This window comes from Trachurus japonicus, chromosome 12 (genome assembly GCF_045865225.1).
Source record: "Trachurus japonicus isolate A0001 chromosome 12, Traja_1.0".
Lineage (NCBI taxonomy): Eukaryota > Metazoa > Chordata > Actinopteri > Carangiformes > Carangidae > Trachurus > Trachurus japonicus.
The window spans coordinates 8,031,828-8,052,208 of NC_140918.1; the positions used below are offsets into that span (position 1 = coordinate 8,031,828).

At 40.7% G+C, this 20,381-nt stretch overlaps 2 protein-coding genes across 8 annotated transcripts; both read left to right on the plus strand.

Moving 5' to 3' along the window:
• On the plus strand, positions 1–7,605 carry LOC146977033 (guanine nucleotide-binding protein subunit alpha-14-like). Its single transcript, XM_085792924.1, has 7 exons — positions 1–407; positions 2,509–2,693; positions 3,520–3,674; positions 3,884–4,012; positions 4,924–5,053; positions 5,180–5,333; positions 6,883–7,605. Exons 1-7 carry the CDS (start codon positions 290–292, stop codon positions 7,071–7,073), a joined length of 1,062 nt encoding a protein of 353 aa, XP_085649050.1. The 5' UTR covers positions 1–289; the 3' UTR covers positions 7,074–7,605.
• Positions 7,606–7,806: 201 nt separating this feature from the next.
• On the plus strand, positions 7,807–20,321 carry prune2 (prune homolog 2 with BCH domain). Of its 7 annotated transcripts, none has more exons than XM_085792928.1 (11): positions 7,807–7,887; positions 10,801–10,867; positions 11,019–11,219; positions 12,618–12,794; positions 14,725–14,827; positions 17,523–17,654; positions 17,778–17,864; positions 18,314–18,412; positions 18,503–18,541; positions 19,028–19,078; positions 19,211–20,321. In XM_085792928.1, the coding sequence occupies exons 2-11, from the start codon at positions 10,813–10,815 to the stop codon at positions 19,242–19,244; spliced, it is 978 nt and encodes a 325-aa protein (XP_085649054.1). In that variant the 5' UTR covers positions 7,807–7,887; positions 10,801–10,812; the 3' UTR covers positions 19,245–20,321. The 7 variants fall into 7 exon arrangements, with proteins under 7 accessions (XP_085649054.1, XP_085649052.1, XP_085649058.1 ...); XM_085792926.1 differs by having other exon boundaries at positions 7,827–7,887; positions 12,615–12,794; XM_085792932.1 differs by having other exon boundaries at positions 7,829–7,887; positions 19,214–20,321.
• Positions 20,322–20,381: the final 60 nt, after the last annotated feature.

Here is a 20,381-nt window from a genome sequence, read left to right on the forward strand (position 1 = left end):
CCGCTGCACAGGAATGTGAAATGCACCTGAACTGGATCCTGCACGAGAAAGAATGACTGCAGAAAGACGCCAGCTCACCTGTTCGGTGACACAAGTTTTCTCTGGCTGAGGACTGACTGAGAAAAATCATTATCCATCCATTTCACTCTCTTCCCCTCCATCCTCCTCCTCCTCCTCCTCCTCCGCCGCCGCTGCTCCCCCTCTCTCTCTCTCCCTCCGTCCGTCCGTCTGTCCGTCCGTCAGCCGAGAACAAGAAGAAGTTGTGAAGTTGTGTAGTTGGACCACAACAATGGAGTGCTGCATGACTGCCGAGGAGGCGGAGAGACGCAGGATACACAATGAAATCGAGAGGAGAATCCGCGGGGACAAGATGAACTCTCACCGGGAGCTGAAGCTGCTGCTCTTAGGTGAGTTTAATCTTTAACGTCCTCGTGTTCACTCACTGAGACGGGAAACTGCTGCTGGGGAAAGTAATGAACCCACCACTTGTTAAAACCCACTTCTCTCAGAGCTGGCACTCTGGGGTGTCAATCACAGGTGGATAATATAGTAGGACTATATAGTCTACGAAAATCTTGGAAGTCACCATACTTTACTTCCTGTTAAGTTAGTAGGCTATAAACTCTTATTATAACAAGTTGATACATTATAGGCTAATGGTGACAGGTGAATGTAACCAATCAGGCCAAAATCTGGAAATCTATATTAAAATAACTAAAAACACTTTGTAATCTAACAGAAACAAACCCTACAAACTATTAAACCAAATGGCATCAAAGTAGGCTACAGCAGCTGAGGTCGATGGGATATCATATCAGTTTTGTTGATAAAAGTGAATGAATAATTGTTTTATTTTGTATGAATGACACATATGCAGACGAAAAGGATAGGTAAGAAGCCAAGGCTTACGAGGAGCCTACCCCAAAGTATTGTCAGGGTTAGTGTTGGCGTAAAACCTTGAGTGAAATCCAAAGGGAATGTCCAAAGTTGTGATGGTTTCTCCTCTGGGAACCATGAAGGAACATGTGCACAAACTTAATCCATCAAATGATTGTTGAGACTTTTCCCCCCAAATTATTCCCAGGATTCATGATCTGTCTAAAAGCAGCCCGACCAACTACAGTAACTGATAGCGTCATGACCTATATTCACATCAATAAGATGATTAATTAGGTGGCTTAATTACAAGTGTCTATGCAGAGATGGAGATAAATTTGGTGGTGGAGTAGATTTTCAGAGCCATGTTACCGTTTACAGTTTCAGATTGTGAGCATTGCAACTGTATTATAATATTCGGACATAGTTTTGAGCTGAGTGAGTCACTTCGACAGAGTTCACAGACCAACCCAGGAAATAAAAAAGAATGCTGGATCAATAGATAACAGGGCTTTGGTTTGTTTAATTTGGCTGCACTGTTTCTTTTAAAGTGGCAGCGGGTTTCCTCTTGCATTCTTGAAATAGTTGCTGAAAGGGCCTGATGTGATGAGTCAGGAGCATGATAATCTTCATGAGATTTGTTGTGGTTTTTTTCCTTATTCAATTCAAACGAGACTCCTACATGTTTTGATAAGAGCAGACGTTCAGTTTTACTGTCACACTCCTCACACAGACAAAGACATACGGGTCTGAAATAATAATGCATCACTGCAAAAAGCCATTCACACTGAATTGTCAGCATGCAAAACAAAGTCATTTGTACAGCGACATCTTGACAACCATAAGGATGAGTAAATATGTATGAAATATATTACAGCAGCTCATAACAGCTTTACAACTATCAAAGCAGTCCACATAAAGGCTTGACTGTTGGTTATGTTGGAAACAGTACATTAAACATGAAGGACTTTGTTTAAAGGTCAGCACTACTTTAAACTTCAACTTGAGTTAGCCCGTTTGGACAACAATATCCTGCTGTAAAGGTCAGTCTAATGGTTAACATTTTTTAGGCATTTTAGGTGGTTAGCTGACACTGCTATCCCAGAGTAGTTTACAAACTGCAGACAGGAAGTAGTTGGCTATTCCACACAAGTGGACACATGGCAGAAGATACGCGTACATCATCTCAGTGTTCGGTAACAAATAAGAGAAGGAAACACATTTGTACCATGCAGAGTCTTTATGATTTATTTTACATTTTTACTGATTTCATTATTTTGCTTCTTTATCTGATTGTGGGGTTTTTTCTCTCACACAAAAATGAATATAATTGATCCATTATACATATTATAAAACATAAATTGGTGGCCTACAACCATCTGAAAAAACTTGCCCCCCCAAAAAACATATTGCAACTTATGAATGAGACAGTGGGAATATTCCCTCAGACCAAAGAACGCAGCATTTGTGTTTGTTTTGTTGCAGAAATCCCGTCTATCTGCAGCTGATTGATGTTCAGACTTTTTTTTCTCTCTCTTTCTTTTAGTGCATGTCACAGATGTCCTATTTCCGGCGTTGCTTTGATCTTATTCCATTTTTCATCCTTCGGTCTCATTCATCTCATTTGCCTAGGGACTGGTGAAAGTGGGAAGAGCACTTTCATCAAACAGATGAGGATCCTCCATGGCAACGGATACACTGAAGCTGACAGGAAGGGCTTCACTCGGCTGGTGTTTCAGAACATCGTCACGGCCATCCAGGCCCTTATCAGCGCCATGAGGACGCTAAAGATCGACTTCGTCGATGACCAGAACATTGTGAGAAACGGCACACACTTTAACTAAAAGTCCAATCCAATTCACTTCATTTATGTAGCACATTTTCAAAACATAAAAGTTTAGCAAAGTGCTGCACAGTGACTAACATACAGGGGGAAAAAGAGCACAAAATGGTTAAGAAAACACGTAATAAAGGTCTTGATATTCTCTGTACTGATTTATAATAAGACTATAACAATAGGAAGCTCCAAAATGCTAATGTAGCATGCTAACAAACTTGCAGTCTTTATTAGCATTTAGTAGGTAATGTTGACTTAATTTTAGTTTGACAATATGCACGTTTAGGATGAACCACAATAATGAATAACATAAAGATTTTTACTTTGTAACTGTGATAATAACTGGAATAATAATAAAATAGTAATAGAAATAGTCATAATAACTGTGCTGAAGTAATAACAATTCATCTGAAATAAGAAATAAGAATTTCTACATCAAAATGAATAATCCAATAGTCCCATAGAGACATTTAGTTCAAAACTATAAATGTTACCTCACAGTGGTGTTAGAATAAAAACCAGGGGATTGCTGAAGTCATCAGGGTTCATCATCATGGGGCCATGAATGTCTGTGTGTGACAATTAATCTAAAAGTTGATTTAAATACTTGACAGTCGTGGCTAACAATTAGCTTTTGTTGATTTTTTTCCATGCTGCCTGCAACAAAACTCACATCTGACTCACAACCCACATCTTTGCAGCTCTCATCTTTTTATGTCTATTTACTGGTGAGTCAAAAAAAGATCCAAAGTCAGTGTTCAGAAAAAAACATGAAAATCCTCTGTGGATGTTTTTCTGTGTGACAGAGACACGCGGAGATGTTGAGCACACTGGAAGTGGACCAGACGTCCTCTCTGTTGGACTCGCAGGTGGAGGCAATTAAGAGAGTGTGGAATGACCACGGTGTTCAAAGGTGCTACGACCGCCGGAGGGAATTCCAGTTATCAGACTCTGCCAAATAGTAAGACTTTAATATGATTCATATTCAGGTCATTTACATAAACACCAGCCTCTCCCACAGAACCAGAGCTGCTGCTTTATCCTCCATTTATCAACTCATACATAAATCTGTGATAGAACAAGAGCAGTTTTCTGTATGATGTTTTTTTTCCTATCCAGTTGAGTGTGTGTCAGGGAATAAAAATGTATCCACTCTCGTTGATTTTTCAGTTACTTGACCGATTTAGAGAGAATCGCATCACCGTTCTACATCCCGACCCTGCAGGACATCTTGAGGGTCAGGGTCGCCACCACGGGCATCATAGAGTACCCCTTCGACCTTTCAAAAGTCATCTTCAGGTAGGACATTTTTACTTCATCACCTGCCACAGCAAGTTAAAGAAAGAAAGAAAGAAAAATAAAGAAAATTGTGACGATTTTCTCACTAAAACAACAAATGAAGAGGAACTTTTCCCCCTGAGTCTCTGCTGATGCTGTTTTGATCCTTGACAGAAGAAATCTGAACATTTGGTGAAATAATTGCAGAGAGTTCATCTGTTCAAACAGCAGCTCAACGTTCAGGGAAATTAGCTCATTTATTTTACTCCTTGCTGAGAGTTAGATGAGAAGATTGAGCTCTCTGAAGTCTGTAGATTAGTATGAAGCCGCAGCCAGGCAGAGGTTTAGCTGAGCAAAAAGACAGCACCTCTAAAGATGACTTCTTACACTGCAAAAACTCAAAATCTTTCCAAGAATATTTGTCTTATTTCTTGTCAAAATGTCAAATTTCTGCTGAAACTAATTTCTTTCCACTTAAAATATCTAAAAATGATCTTGTTTTTCGATCATTTTCACTTGTTTCAAACTAATTTTCACTTGAAATACCTAGAAAAATCTGCCAGTAAAAGTAAGTTTTTTGTGCTTGTAATAAGAAAGAAAAACTTGCTCAGATTTTTCTACATATTTCAAGTGCAAATATGCTTGAACGAAGTAAAAGTGTCTAAAAACAAGCTACCCTTTAAATGTGATGAGTCTTATAATGAGATTTGTTTTGACTAGAAATAAGACAAATATTCTTGGTAAGAGTTTGAGTTTTTGCAGTGTAAAACAATCTAATGAGTTAATTTGTGGTTTTTATTTTTAGCAGACAGATCTTTTTTTATACCTTTGGATAGAACCAGGTTATGTAATATAATTATTTATATAATAAAAGTCAAAGACACATTACAATTAGGTACATTTTACTAAAATCGATGGCCGTGTGTCTGCAGGATGGTGGACGTGGGCGGGCAGCGTTCGGAGAGGAGGAAATGGATTCATTGTTTCGAGAACGTCACCTCCATCATTTTCCTGGCGGCGCTCAGCGAGTACGACCAGGTCCTTTATGAGAGCGAGAATGATGTAAGCTCAAAAACTTTGCTGTCGTCCAAAATGAATCAATTTGATTCACGATTTCTTCTCCTTCGTTGTCGTCAGTCGTCTAAGAATGTCCCTCTCCCTCTCCTTCTCCCTCTCCATCTCGTTCAGAATCGGCTGAAGGAGAGCCTCGCCCTGTTCAAGACCATCCTGACGTACTCCTGGTTCCAGGAGTCGTCCACCATCCTCTTCCTGAACAAAACAGACCTGCTGACTGAGAAAATCGTACGCTCACATCTGGCGACCTACTTCCCGGCCTTCAAAGGTGAATGAAGCACGTTCTTCTGTTTTTCAGGAATGCAACCGAAAGTTGACCAGAAACTATCTTGATGATCAGTTAAAATACCAAACATTCACTGGTTGGTTCCACTTTTACTCTGTGTGGTGTATTTGCTGCTTTTTTCCCCCTGCTATTTTACATAGTGAATGTCATATTATTGGGTTTGGAAAACAGTCAATTTCATCATCTTGGCCTCAGAAACAATGTTGTTGTTATTTTATTTCAACCATTACATTAGAATATGATGTAAAATGTTTGTTAGTTGCAGAATTAATGAAGTGTAAAATCACCCAATAGAACATTTTTTTTCAAGGCAACCATCTGAAATATCATGTTATAAAGCAGAGGTGTCAAACTCTTTTCAGTTCAGGGGCCAAATTAAGTGCAATTTGATCTCAAGTGGGCCAGACTGGTAAAATAATAGCATAATATCCTATAAATAATAAGAACTCTTAAAGGGATAGTTCACCCTAGAATGATATTTCGCTCATTATCTACTCACCCTCATGTTGACTAAGGGCTGGAAGAATTCTCAGAGTCCACCGTCCCTTCTCTGAGTTACAGGGGGTCTTGGCGTAGCAGTGCATGTCCATATAACGGTTGCAAAGGGACACCAGAGCTCTTCGTAAAAAAAAACACACACAAAAAAACATCCAAATACCTCCATGATGCTCGTATGTAATGTCCGTCTTGTGCTGAAGCCCCAAATTGCGTAATTGTCCCGAAAAAAATTAAATAAGTCTATATTTTAAGCTTGTTTGTAGCGGAAGCTTCTCGAAGCTCCTCTTCCTGGTCCGTCCAAATCTCGCGTGATTCGCAGTAACCGCACTGACGCCGGCGCAAATCACGCGAGATTTGGACGGACCAGGAAGAGGAGCTTTGAGAAGCTTCCGCTACAAACAAGCTTGGAATGTGGACTTATTTAATTTTTTTCGGGACAATTACGCAATTTGGGGCTTCAGCACAAGACGGACATTACATACGAGCATCATGGAGGTATTTGGATGTTTTTTTGTGTGTGTTTTTTTACGAAGAGCTCTGGTGTCCCTTTGCAACCGTTATATGGACATGCACTGCTACGCCAAGACCCCCTGTAACTCAGAGAAGGGACGGTGGACTCTGAGAATTCTTCCAGCCCTTAGTCAACATGAGGGTGAGTAGATAATGAGCGAAATATGATTCTAGGGTGAACTATCCCTTTAACTTTTCTCTTTGTTTTAGTGCAAAGAAGCGCATTATTAAGATGTTTACATTAAGGAACTATCCTATTACAAAACATATTATGACCAACCTGAAATTTCTTGAGAAAAATACATGCAATTTCAACAACATAATGCCTCTTCTGTCTTCTATGTAATTTGAATCTGGTAAATTCATCCCGTGGGCCGGATTGGACCCTCTGGTGGGCTGGTTTTGGCCCCCGGGCCACATGTTTGACACCTCTGTTATAAAGCAATTCTGACTGCATTTCTTTGGGAATAGTGAATAAGAAAGTAATAATAAAGTCTGATTCCCTCTGACTCTGACCACACAGGGCCTCAGTGTGACGCCAACGCCGCACAAGAGTTCATCCTCCAAATGTACAAGGAGCATCACAGCGGCCACACCAAGCAGCTTTACTGGCACTACACCTGCGCCACGGACACGGAGAACATCCGCGTCGTCTTCAAGGCCGTCAAAAACACGCTCTTCAAAAACAACCTGGAGAAGTTCAACCTGGAATGAGCGACGTATCGGGACGGAGCGATGATGAGTTTCGCCCCTTTTTTTTAGGAACAAGCGAGCTGGTTACAGTCAAAAACACTTCTTCTGTGGACATTTTACCTGTGGTGTCAGGTAAGATGCACAGTGACAGTGTACATCTGCATCCAGCTCATCATCCAGTTAATGTTATTAAAAAAAAACACTTTCTACTGCAACAGAAGTGAAATAGACAATGACATTGTCACTTTATGTTTATATACATTCACTGTTACACACTCTTTCCTTTTCTTTGTGTGCGAGAATCAGCTGCTGCTATCGAACTGGTTTGTCAAAGTCTAATCTTGAAAGAATGCAACCCACCCTGTCTCACCGCTGTGGGATGAGGAAGTGAGGGATATCCTACAAGGAAGTACATACAATTGTCTTGATAGCGTTATCTCTCTGCAAGAACAAAAAAAAAAACCATGAAGCCTGTGAAATTATTTCTTTTTATTTTTTTTCACCATTTTTCACTGATTATAGATATTAAAAACTACACATGTTTTTAAACCAACTGAATTCTTCACTGTTTCTTATATCTCTTGCACAAAATTGACATCAGAATATATGAAAAACCATACAGAAATATGTAGAATATACAAAATACTAACATTCATACTGCATGTACTGTATAATTTTTGCATAGCCCTACTGTGTGCTGCAGCTACAGGCGTGGTCACAGTGATTACTGCGCTGTGGTTAACAACCTTTGCCCATTGTTTGACCAGCACATCCGTACAAAGGTCTGCCAGGCTGCTCTCCGTCTTCCTGTCTAAACTTTTGGGACTGAGCAGCGGTAAGTGAAAAGAGGCTTTCAGCTTAGGTTAGGACCTGTGGGGAGAACAATGCAATGTTTCCACACGGAAGCAGAAACTGTCTAGGTACTATTGATTTTATCTGCTTTTGCGGCTTTAGTTTGCTTGTTTAAGGGGTTGAAAAGTTCAGGTGCTAATGCAGAATATAAAAGACACATTTGAAGTTGCCTTAAAGACAGTAGCTACAGCAGATGTTGGCGGGGGAAGCGTCAGATATTTGCATTGGATCAAGTTCCCTATTTTCTTACCAGCATGTGGTAAAGAATGTGAATATTATCAGCACATGAAGCTGACAATGTTCTCGCTTCTGATTGTTATTGCTTTTTTTTTTTTTTTACCCTGAGGGTTAATAAAAAATCCAGTCGCTGCACAATCTGGCTCACAAATCTACTGTCAGGCTTTAACAGCTAGTCCCACACTCTTTTGCGGGTAATAATAACACAACAGCGCCTACACATATACACACACACTTTATCCCCTCCAGTCAAGGAAAATAATGACACACAAACACGCCCTCTTATACCCCCCACCCCCCCTCCTCCCTTCCCTTCGTTCAGTTGCACTGCCTGGAGGAGGCTGCTGCTGTGCACAGAGCCGTTGTAGCAGGTGATCGCCCTTATTTGGTAATGGCCCAGATCATGTGACCACAAAATGGTGGAAGCTGTGAGGTGTTTGTAAGCTGAGCATCTCTCCACCGAGACAGGCTGGGAAAGCAGGAAATAGGCAGGGATCTGGGAAGCACATCCATGCTCTGAGACGCAGGAGGACACGCACAACCCCCGAGCCCCAGCAGCGGTGAGTAGATGGGTGTTTTTATTTGGTGAAGATAAAAAGAGGAGAAAGAGGGATATGTTCTTTCTTTTTTTTCTTATTTTCCTCCTCACAGCCAGCAGACAGGAAGAGAGGGAGAGTGTGGGGGGAGGGAGGGAGAGAGGGAGGGAGGGGCTGCTGTCATCAGCACTGTGGATGTGGATGTGAAGCAGCAGCAGCATCCATGGAGGATGCTCACAACGGATGATGCTGATTGTGTTATTTTGCTGTGTGTTGCCACTGTGTGTTTATTATCTGTGTGTTTATTGTGTGGACATACTGTATTTCTATGAATTGTCAGCATGTCATGACAGTCGTCTCTCTCCACTGTACAGGGATCAGCCATTCAGCATTTTTTTTCCTTCTTCTTTCTGTTGCATCTGCTAATGCAATCACATTTTCCTTGTTCCAGGCTGAGCGTATACTGTATATACCGGGGGAGGAACAAGGATGTTTCTTTTTCGTGCGAACGAGCGAGCACACGTGACTCACTGTGAATTTGCATCTCTGCCCAATCTGTGCTCAGGCGAGCGTGCAGTCATTCGATTTGAATCAGCACTAGAGAAGGAAAAAAAAGAAAAAGGCAGCAGCGAGGAGGGGGAGTGAGCTTGTCATGATGTAACAGCCCCCTCCATCCCCCACGCCCCCTTCAGCATCCTCCTCCCCCCTCCTCCTCTCCTCCAGTTTAAATGGAAGGATTATTCACAGGGGAAGATGACCTTTTCACCTCAAAATCTGTCTCTTCTTCCTCATCTCTCCCCCTTTTCTCCCCCTCTACCACCTCACCACTCTTGTCTTTACTCCCCCCCCCCCCCCCACTCCCCATCCCTCCACCGCTCTCTGATGACTACAGAAACATCTGTTTAGACAAGAACAATCATTAACAGCATGTTTTAACACATTCTGGTGTTTGGGGGCTTCTTTTATTTTCTGTGCTTTAACCCAAACCATTCAGGACTTGTTAGGCAGATACTAAAAACAAAACAAAGCAAAAAAACTTAAAGCTTTTAACAAAAGCAACAATCTTGAAATGGATTTTATCAAATTCAATCATGTGACAGAGCACACACAATAAGTAGGTCAGTTTACAGTTGAAACCATCACTTTGTCAGTGCTCTCTGCTGGACAAACTATGTCATAAAGACTTTACCTCAAACCTCGTTTAGTATTTCTGAGCTGAAAAATGTACTTATTGGCCAACACGCCAATACCAGTATATCTGCAATAACCTCATATTGGCTGATGTATTGGCATTGGTCCATTTGTTGTTGCGTATCATTGACAAAACCCTAACCCGCTCCATCAAACTCATTAGCTTTCTGACTTGCAGTATTATATTATGGTGTGTTTCTGTGCAACATCTTAATAAATAGTGGATCATATTGTTCCGTGTGCAGATGCACAGAAAAGATGGTTACAGTATATAGACTGCAAAAAGAAAATACTTTTTTTTGGATGGTATCACAGTATTTCTTACTCAAGACAGACAGACATTTTTTATTTCATCACGTCTTTATGTGAAGAAACAATATTTTAGAGATGAGTTTTCAGTTGTGGGGGATGTATTCTTAATCTTTACCTAAAAGACAGTAGCCATACTGCAATATAAAAACAATCCATTGAAAACCAGTTATGCATTGGAAAGTGAACACCATCAGCAAAATGCACTGAAAGTATCACCAGTAAAACAATGTGGAAAAATGTGCCCTGTGAGTCCATGTTTATTATATTATTTGATTGTCAGTATTGATGCATAAATGAGCAAGAATGAGCACAAGCAAGATTTAACTGCTGACGTTTCATTGAGCCAATTTGATAGACTGTTAGGTAGTTAAATGTCATTTTAAAGTCCTTGTAAAACACATCCGTTTTGTATATAAAACCCAAATCTGTAACTGTTGGATAGATGTATAGGAATAAATAAGCAGGTCATTTCCCCTTTGCGTTGGAGGGGAGTAAAAACATAAAAATAGCATGAAGTGTAAATCACAGGCGGCGATGGATGACGTGGCTGGTTACAGTACTCTCCGGGTTTTGTTATTGTATCACGAGAGTCTGTTCAACGACTGTAATTATCTCCTCAGGTCCTCCTGGGGATGGACCCGGCAGCAGAGAGTAAGATGAACTCTGAGGGGGGCGAAGGCAGACCAGGTGAGCGTTGAGTCAGACTCAGACGATCAAACCAACAGTCATTCAAGAGGAAACATAAAGATTTTGACATCTGAGTCAGATACCCATCAAGGCCCAAGCGAATAACTGCTTTTATCTGCTGTTTTATTTTCTTCCTTCCTTCCTCCACTAGTCCCTCCTACCTCTCTTCCTCTGCAAGGAGGCCCCTCCCAGAGAAAGAAGCTATCTGCCCCTCGTATCAGCCTGTCACTGGACCAGAGCGAGGACGACCTGGGGGAGACGCCGGACGATCTCGACATCAACGTGGACGACCTCGACACGCCGGATGAGGGGGACTACCTCGACTACACGGACCACGAAACAGACTGGGAAGGTGGGTTGTTAAGAATCAAGAAACCAAGATCAATTCAACCCCCTCCGTCCCCCACCAGCAGCACCAGCAGCACCACACAGTCCTGAGTCATCATGATCTTGCAGGAGGCGAGATGTGCTGAAATGTTGATAATTTACACTGGAGTCATGAATTTTAAGTTGAGTTTGCAGCTTTCCGCTCCTTCTTTACAAGGTCTGAATTTCCTCACTCACTAGACTCGTATTTTGTTAAATAAAACTTGTGAAAAAGGGTTGAGAGGCTCATTAGAAGAAAAAAAAAACATTGACTGATATGGCACAAGAGGAAACCCACAGGTGCAGATAATAAGATTAACAATGGCTGAATTCCCTTTAGCTGCTTCAGGTTGGCGTGGCTGGTGGTACTGTTCACACTGTCATGGTTTACAGAGACACTTGTATAGAGCAGAACCATCACTGATATTATACACTACTCACAAAAAGTTAGGGATATTTGACAAGAATATCCCTATAAAAAGTTCATGCTACAGTGATATTCTATCATGAAAGCCTTTTAAGTAGAAGGATGCAATAGTCATTTCTTTATCTCAAACAATAGCAGTGGTGGCTATAACACAACAAAAATCTCAATGTCTCAATAACTTGATCAATTTGATCAAAGTGTTGTCTTGGTCTCATGATGTCAACATTTGAGAAGAGAGGGAGAGAGAAGAGGACTGTCTACGGTGCACTGCAAAAACTCAAAATATTAAGAATATTTGTCTTATTTCTAGTCAAAATGTCATTTCTAATCAAAACAAATCTCATTATACTAAGTATAATAAGACTCCTCACATTAAAAAGTAGCTTGTTTTTAGACACTTTTTACTTCTTTCAAGCATATTTTCACTTGAAATAAGTAGAAAAATCTGATAGTGAATCAATAAGTTTTTCTTTCTTATTACAAGCACAACAAACTTGCTTTCACTGGCAGATTTTTCTACTGAAAAATGTGTTTGAAACAAATGAAAATTATCTAAAAACAAGTTAATTTTTAGGTGATGAGTCTTATTTTAAGTGAAAAGAGTTTAGTTTTGACTAGAAATTAGACATTTTGACAAGAAATAAGACAAGTATTCTCTGAAAGATTTTGAGTTTGTGCAGTATGCTTGTGATTTTTGTGGTTAATCAGCATGTTACTCAATAAGTACTGAAACATTTAACAATTGAACATGTGCATTCAAAAGTTTAGAGAAGGTTAAATTAAGTTCACCTGTAAAGGTTATAGTGCATTTTAGGTGCATTCTGAAATTTAATCCAAAAGCCAAACATCCCTAACTTTTTGTGAGTAGTGTATATTATTGTGCTCTTCTTACTACTAAGTCAAAAATATCTGCTGTGAAAACCACACAGTAAACGCTTTTTCTCCCCTCTACAGCAGAATCAAATGCAGCCAGTAGGAGTGGGCCGTGTGAGCCTTATGATCCCATCCCAACATACAGCGCCGAGGAGGAGCGTCAGGACGGAAAGCTGTGGAGGACGGTCGTCATCGGGGAGCAGGAGCACCGCATCAACATGAAGATCATCGAGCCCTACATGAGAGTCATCTCCCACGGAGGTGAATATTAAACTGCAACACAATCACAACTTGTGGCTGTTATCTAGTTAGATCATCGTCGTTGCAACTAGATCCTGAGCTGAACTTCCACATTTTTCAAATATATCCAACACGAGCTAATGAAATGAAATGCCACTGCCATGCAGGTAAAGGACAGGTTCACGTTTACAAAGTATGCCGTTGAACAACTATAAGTTCAGATGAGAGTGAGATGACACCCCACAAACATACCTCCACTTTCTTTTTGCATCGTAAGGCAGCAGGTTAGTGGGATCAGTGGACTAACAAGCAAACAGTTTACATCTATGTCTGTTTTTATGAATGCACATTCAATATCATCTTTACTCCAACACGACTTATACTGGATTCACATTAGACAATATAAAACAGCCAGGCTGAACAGGAAGAGCAGTCGCAGCTACCAGAAACTGTGGCATCGTGAAGACTTGAAGAAATGCGAACCTATTCTTAGGTAGCTCTTCTTATAACTCCCAGTATTTGTTGTAATTCTGCCACATGTCAGCGCTGCTGGCACCAAGATAAACAGAGACAAACAACCGAATCAAAAACTGTCTAAAACGAACAGCATCTATTCAGGAGAAGGAATGCGGGAGTGTGTGTTTTTTTTTTTTCAGTCGGCTTTAATCCAAGTAACAGAATCACCTGTTGTGACTGAGCTGGAAAACAAGTCGGCAGAATGATGTTGATCATTCTGGAGATGCCTCATCTTCACCTTGGGCTGGAGCCAACCAACAACCAGGAAACACAGGCTGCAGCTGAAGCCAGCTGCTGAGTTTTACATAACACATTGACCATCAGAGAGGAAACTCTCCACAAACAAAACAGCGGAAAATTTGATGTCCTTTTTTTTTCTCCCCCCACTGAACTTCTGAACAATAGGATTCAGGCTGAAAAGCAGTGAAGTGGCCACTTAACAATATTACAGTGAATGTGTTTAATGTAGGGTGGAGGTCGCTGACCAAAACCACTCGCTACGAGCATATACAGACAGGTGACGGATTAAAGGAAAAACCCATGCTTCCATTAGAGGGCATGAGGGGGGCAGTGAAATGTGTTTTAAGATGAATATTTGAGCTTTAAAAAAACAGCCAATAGCGTTATTTTTCTCTCAGTTGACTCGCAGCTCTATAAAACACCAAATGAGGAAGAATGATGATGTTTTCCCTGCAGCAGAGCTCCAGAGACTTGAAGAATATTTGTCAAGGAGCGTTGGAGGTGTTGGTGTCCCAACTCCTACTATAACAGTTTCCATTAATTTATTACCCATCTACAGCTGCATTAAGACTGCTCGGGGACTTGGGTTTTTGAATTGAGGCCGTACATGGAGTCACACCATATTGATTTCACAGGCAGGGGCCCCATCTTTCCCCGCTCTTCCCTCTCCATGGGGCCTACTAAAACCCAAGGGCCAAGGGCTTGCACCCTAATAAGCCCGTGCCTTCAGTAAATCCCAGCGACATTACCATTACTGATGGAAATCGGAGCCCATATAACCATAGCAGGTAGTGCATTTTACTTTCCCGCTGCGCTCTGCGCCGTGGGCTTAAGTGACACGCAGCCGTCCCATGGAAACAAGAGACGTCTGTCACCGAGCAGTCAATATCACCAGCTCTGTCATTTTGATGAAAGGCCCTCTGTCTGAGTGACACAAAATCTGCTGATGAATGGGCTGGTGAATAAAAGGAAATTACATTAATCTGAAAAAGTAGTGAGAGGAAACGGGACGGAGAGACAGTCGTACAAAAGAGACACAGATTGGCAGATAAACAGAACAAAAAAGGAGGAAAATGAAAGAACAATCAAATTATGAAAACTATGCTAATTAAGGCCAATCTCTCACCAACAATGGAACAAGGTCAACTTGACTCTTATATTCCTTTTTCTTATTATTTTTGTGTGTTTTTTTCAGGCTACTATAGCAACGGAGTGAATGCCATTATAGTGTTTGCTGCCTGTTTCCTGCCAGACAGTGACAGAGAGGACTATCATGAAATAATGGAGAACCTCTTCCTGTGAGTATTATACACCGCAGTGACTAACAAACACTTTCACTTTTTTTTTCTTCTTCTTCCCGTGTTCATAGTTTAAAATTTCTGTCACTCATCCAAATTTTTAATTAAATCAGCGTTACAGTTATTGCTCCTGCAGTTCTCTTAGCATTTTAGCCACACTCGATGAGAAGTTAGAAGATCACCAAAGCTATTTCAATTTATCCTGCGGGGAACATGAATGGCTGCAGCCAATTACATGGCACTCCATCTAATAGTTGGACTGAGATTAACTTTTTTTTTTTTGCCTAAAAACCACGCATTTGAAAATCATGGTTGTTACGACAGAAATGAGTGGACACCAAAGTAAAACGGTTCATTTTCTGGGGACTATGAATGTCCTTTAAGTGCTTAAATATTTCAGTGACAAATATTGGTCCCCAGAGCCATACTGCTAATAACTACCCAAATTGTATACGGCATAACGTTTTTCCAGTCATTCATGGTCTTCCAAAGGATGTGAGTCATAGCTATGGCGATCCTGTGGGTTTGTGTATCACCATAGAAGAATAAGAATAAGAAGAATAGAAGCTTTATTGTTATTGTATTGTATACAACGAAATTGGAGATGCTACTCCTAATGGTGCATAAACACAATGCATATATATATGTATAAATAGAATCCACATATCACACATATATAAAACAATCCATACATGACAGTACTGAATGGTCATAGTTTGGTGAGTTCGTAGTGCAACCGCGTTTATTGTGGTATTGTGGTTGACTGTTTGTGTTTTTAGCCTGGTATCCAAATTTGTGCAAAACAAACACTACAGCTGAACTTTAGTGACGATGGTTTGTCATTATGCTGACATTGTATTTAGCTCAAATTCATTAACCGTACCTGCGACCACACAGAGTTCACCCTTGTTGAATTTGGAGAAAGAGTACGTTATTTTGAAAATGCAATTTATTCTTAGATTGTGTTTAACAAATGGAGGATGCAGCCTTATTTCATTAACTAAATTAAAATTGTATATTTGTCATCATCATTATGATTTGTTTTTATATTTATAATTAAATGTATTCACTAAATTAAATCGGACACAGCCCCCTTTGCACAAGGCAAACTGTCTGCTCTCTAAATAAAGTGATAATCTGGCTTGTTTGCTCAGACTCCCATGCTGATGTCTTCACTGTCGTGCTGGCACAGATGCATTTCATGCTTGGACAGTGTTGTTGGGATCCCACAGGCTGTTCTGTGAAAGATATTGAGTAAGCTGGCATTTCCGAGAGTTTTGGATAGAAATGAAAGGAGGTAAACCGTAGTGTCTGCACTTTCCGATGCCAGATGGCTTCAAGTCTGAATACTTGCGAGGAGGAGAAGAACCAATCCTGGGAGGTGAACGGTATACAGCTTGATGTCAGTGGGAGATAGTCACAATAGTCACGAAACAGAGTGGATGTTGGTTTGTAAGCTGGAGAATGACATTGGATCAGGGGGGAGGCGAGACACAGAGTGATCCTAAACTCATTGAAGTTGGAGGAGCTACTGAGGAAACTGGAAGGACTGTAGTAGATGAGGATATTGTCAAAAATTGACAAAGCTCCCTGCTGATCGAGAAGGAGAGGAAGGTGGGATGGGGGGGTGCGAGGAGAGAAATGAGACAGAGATAATGGCTTCTTTTTTGCTTGAATCAGAGTATTGGATTTTAAAGAAAAAGGTAGACGTCTGATTGAGCTGCTGAGACTGATGCAGAGAGGACAAAAAAGAGAAGAAATTCAAAGCAAAACAGCTCATCCATGAAGCAACGTTTGTACCAATTTCTCGTAGCCAACATCAGACGAAAGACTTTGAATAAAAAAAATGCTGCTAGTTTTTTCAAAACCTGGACTCAACTTGCCTCCTATTTCCTCATATTGTTGGCATTCAGATTTAAATTAAACACGGGGTCTGCGTCTCTTGCCCCTAGATTTCACCATGTTGACATATGTAACTTTAAAAACACAGTGACATTGCCTTTTTTTTCTCTTCTTTCTTTTGGTATCAGGAGTTTGTACCGATTTCAATACATGGCAGCTGTGAGGCATCACATCTGTCCACTGGGACGTGGCGGTGACAAGCCGTAGATGTGATGTCTTTATTTTCTGGCCCTGATGGTTTAGTCTTGTTGGCACTTGCTGTTTGTCACTTGTATTATTAGTTGTAATATTCTCATTTCTCTCAAGGCGAACACAATGAAAGCAGAAAAGTGTTTTTAATTTTTAGCCATGCTGGATGTAGCCTACTGTATAGCTCTTGAGATTGCAATATCAATCGATCGGTCGACCACCACAATGAACCACACTTACAGACACTTATTTTTGACATCTATTGGATGGATTGCCATGAAATTTAATACACATTTAAGCTCCTCTTGGGATGACCATTGATGACCTTTTGACCTTTCCTCTCTAGCACCATTATCAGGTCAAGATTTTTATGTGGCCACCACATTATTAGCTATATGGCTCATACTGTATGAGATCCATAACAGGCCAAACATGCTGACATTAGCATTTTGATGGAAGCATTAGCACAGTGCTAGCATGGCTTTTGAGTCTTATTTTGTTGAATTATGGCTCACAAAAGTTACGTCTCGAATTCTAAAGGGAAAAAAAACATGTATTTTTTGTCTTTTACAGTATTTCTGTGTATATATTTGTGTGTCTTCAGGTATGTGATCAGCACGCTGGAGCTGATGGTGGCGGAGGACTACATGATCGTGTACCTGAACGGAGCGACGCCCCACAGAAGAATGCCTGGTCTTGGCTGGCTGAAGAAATGCTATCAGATGATTGACAGAAGGTTCGTCCTGTTCAAATACACCTATAGTATTCAACAACTCTTCTTTTATCGCTTCAGAAAGTTAAATGAGCTCCAACACGGACATAAACATTTATAATATGTGTCATACTGTGTTTCCTTCAGGCTCAGGAAGAATTTGAAATCCTTCATTATCCTCCATCCATCGTGGTTTATCAGGACTATTCTAGCCATTACCAAGCCATTCATCAGGTAAAAATGACTTTAAAAAAAAAATCTATAACATGGATTTACATCAGGATGAGCTGTTCTGGTTTCCTCCGACTTTCCCTTTGGCACCAAATTATGGTGACATTTATGGTTTTCAGTGAAATATGTGAACAACGACTGGATGGATTTTCATTAAATCGGTATAAATGTAATTTTATGAACTGTAGTAACTTTGCCGCTTTAACTTCTCATTTATTGCATCATTAGGTTAAAATATTAAAGCAGCTATTTGAAAGTAGTTAATTAGTTACTATCTGGAAATTTTCATATAGCATCTTTAAAGTGTAACCTACTTTTGAGGTTACTCGTACCAGTCGGCTTCTGGGTGTTTGTGTGCTTATGGGAAGTGGGAACACATGGATGTCACTGCGCTTTATATTTATACGTGTGTGTGTGTGTGTGTGTGTGTGTGTGTGTCGCTCTTGTCCCAGCGCCAAGTTCAGCAGTAAGATAAAGTATGTGAACAGTTTGGACGAGCTGCAGCAGCTCATCCCCATGGAATACATCCAGATCCCAGAGTGCATCATTAGGTGAGACCATGCCCACCTCCTCCAGGCCGCAGCTTTCCTTTTTTAAAATGACTTTATATTCATCTTGTCGTTTGAACTCTCACCTTTTAGACTCGACAAGGAACTGAAAGACGCGGCAGAGAACTCGAAGTAAGCACCAACTCTCCTGTCTCTCGTTACTGCCCTCTGTGGAGGCAGCAGTAGCCCCAGCCTCAGTGGTTTTTTTTATTTTTTATCCTTGGCTGAAGCACTCATTTATCAGATGGCACACTTTTAGATCACAGGGACTCTTCTGCTGGATGAGGACCAATTGGATCTGGTTATGGTTGCAATTACAGAAAAAAAGACAGAGAGAGAAAAAAAAGATGCTAAATGCATCACTTTCATCTCTTTTATCACTACAGTAAAATAAATGAGCCCGTCCTTATTGCAGAGTGATCCATTACACTGATAATAAATGTTGGAACAAAGCTGCAGAATTACACACAAATCTCTTTGCTGACTAATACGCTGAATCACAAACTGCACGTGTCTTCAAATTCACAACATACGAGAGCATCACAACAATAAATCCGGCTCTAACAACCTCTCTGTTTTTTTTTTTTTCCTTCTTCCTCTCTCTCCCTTTCATTCAAGGATGAATAGCTTTCTGCAGGGGCCGGAGCCAACAGCAGCGAGCAGAACAGAGTGAGTCCTCTTAAGATGTTTTAGTTCACACATACAGACGAGAGACAGTCTTGTGTCAGCAGTCTGTCACCCGTACATAAACACAACCCGAGTCTAAATAAGACCTCCTGTTTTGTTCTGTCGTCTTCGCAGCAGACCAGACGTAGCCGGTGCCAGCAGCTCTTAAACCCAATCATCCTAAATGGACGGGGTCACCTCGATGTTCAGAAGTCACTGTCGTATTGTAAGGCCGAAGCTTGAAAGCATTGGCAAAAGGGGTTGTTAAGCTTGTGCGTGTGTGTGTGTGTGTGTGTCAGTCAAGTGTTTGTCAATTAGACGTCGGAGTTTAATATGAAAAACACAACTTAAGGATAGTCAACACTCGGATCTCATTCTTTATGGCTGCTGTAGCATCTATCTACTGTACCTTTACACCTGCAGTCCAGAGAAACTAATATAGTCAAGTGTGAGGCTTGGCAGCACCTACAGTACAGAGTAGCATCAACGTTCACGGTAGGGTAGGAAATGCAATTACACAGCAGACAGTGCACTGCGCAAATCCATTCGTAGAGTCTGTAGTGTTGTAGTTGTGTGTGCATGAGAAACAGTGGAGCAATAATATCACCCTTTACTGGTTACACAGTCTCAGTACTTCAGAGAGAAAGAGAGAAGGAGAGAGAGGGAGAGAAAGCCAACTTGTGCGTCAGCAATCCACAATAAAAGCACAAGGTGAGGCCAAAAAGAAACCTTGTGCCATAAACAACGACCAACTTTTGCATTTCAACAATCCAGTCCTCTGTCTTAATAACTTGTTCTGAAGCTGAACAGTAAAACATAGATATTTTAACTTTATAGAGTCAAACTTAAACCAAGGAAGGAGAAGTTCAGAAGATGGAGTTGTCAGTGCGATGTGAGAGCATGTACTTTTAGCCATGTTCTGCAAGTGTGTGCGTATGTGAGTGTGAGTGTGTGTTTCTGTAAGACACATCAACTGGAATCATCTCCTCAGCTTCTCCTGGATCATCAGGATGAAAAAAAAACCTCAGATAAAAAGATGGGATCTCTGTAAAGCACAATATCTTTGTGTGTATGTGTGTGTGTGTATCTACACGCATGTGTGTGCGTTTGTGCATCAGTGCATGTCCCCTCATAGATAACTGACGGTCCTCTTGTCCTTAAGTCTTCTACTATGGTCCAATGAGGATGTGCAAAGAAATTATGGATCACTGTCTAGTAATTCAATAAAAATGGAGTCAAGTCTGAACCGTGTTTTCACTCATTCTTTTCAACTTGAATCTCTGTCATGAATTACTCTAATGCAATT

Excerpts from the sequence above, each read along its gene's own strand:
- prune2 (XM_085792926.1), top strand. The coding sequence starts at position 10,813 with ATGGACCCGGCAGCAGAGAGTAAGATGAACTCTGAGGGGGGCGAAGGC. Across the intron at positions 17,655-17,777 it reads TATCAGATGATTGACAGAAG|GCTCAGGAAGAATTTGAAAT; the intron begins GTTCGTCCTGTT and ends TGTTTCCTTCAG. Across the intron at positions 18,413-18,502 it reads ATCCCAGAGTGCATCATTAG|ACTCGACAAGGAACTGAAAG; the intron begins GTGAGACCATGC and ends CTCACCTTTTAG.
- LOC146977033 (XM_085792924.1), top strand. The coding sequence starts at position 290 with ATGGAGTGCTGCATGACTGCCGAGGAGGCGGAGAGACGCAGGATACAC. Across the intron at positions 3,675-3,883 it reads TTATCAGACTCTGCCAAATA|TTACTTGACCGATTTAGAGA; the intron begins GTAAGACTTTAA and ends TTGATTTTTCAG. Across the intron at positions 4,013-4,923 it reads CTTTCAAAAGTCATCTTCAG|GATGGTGGACGTGGGCGGGC; the intron begins GTAGGACATTTT and ends GTGTGTCTGCAG.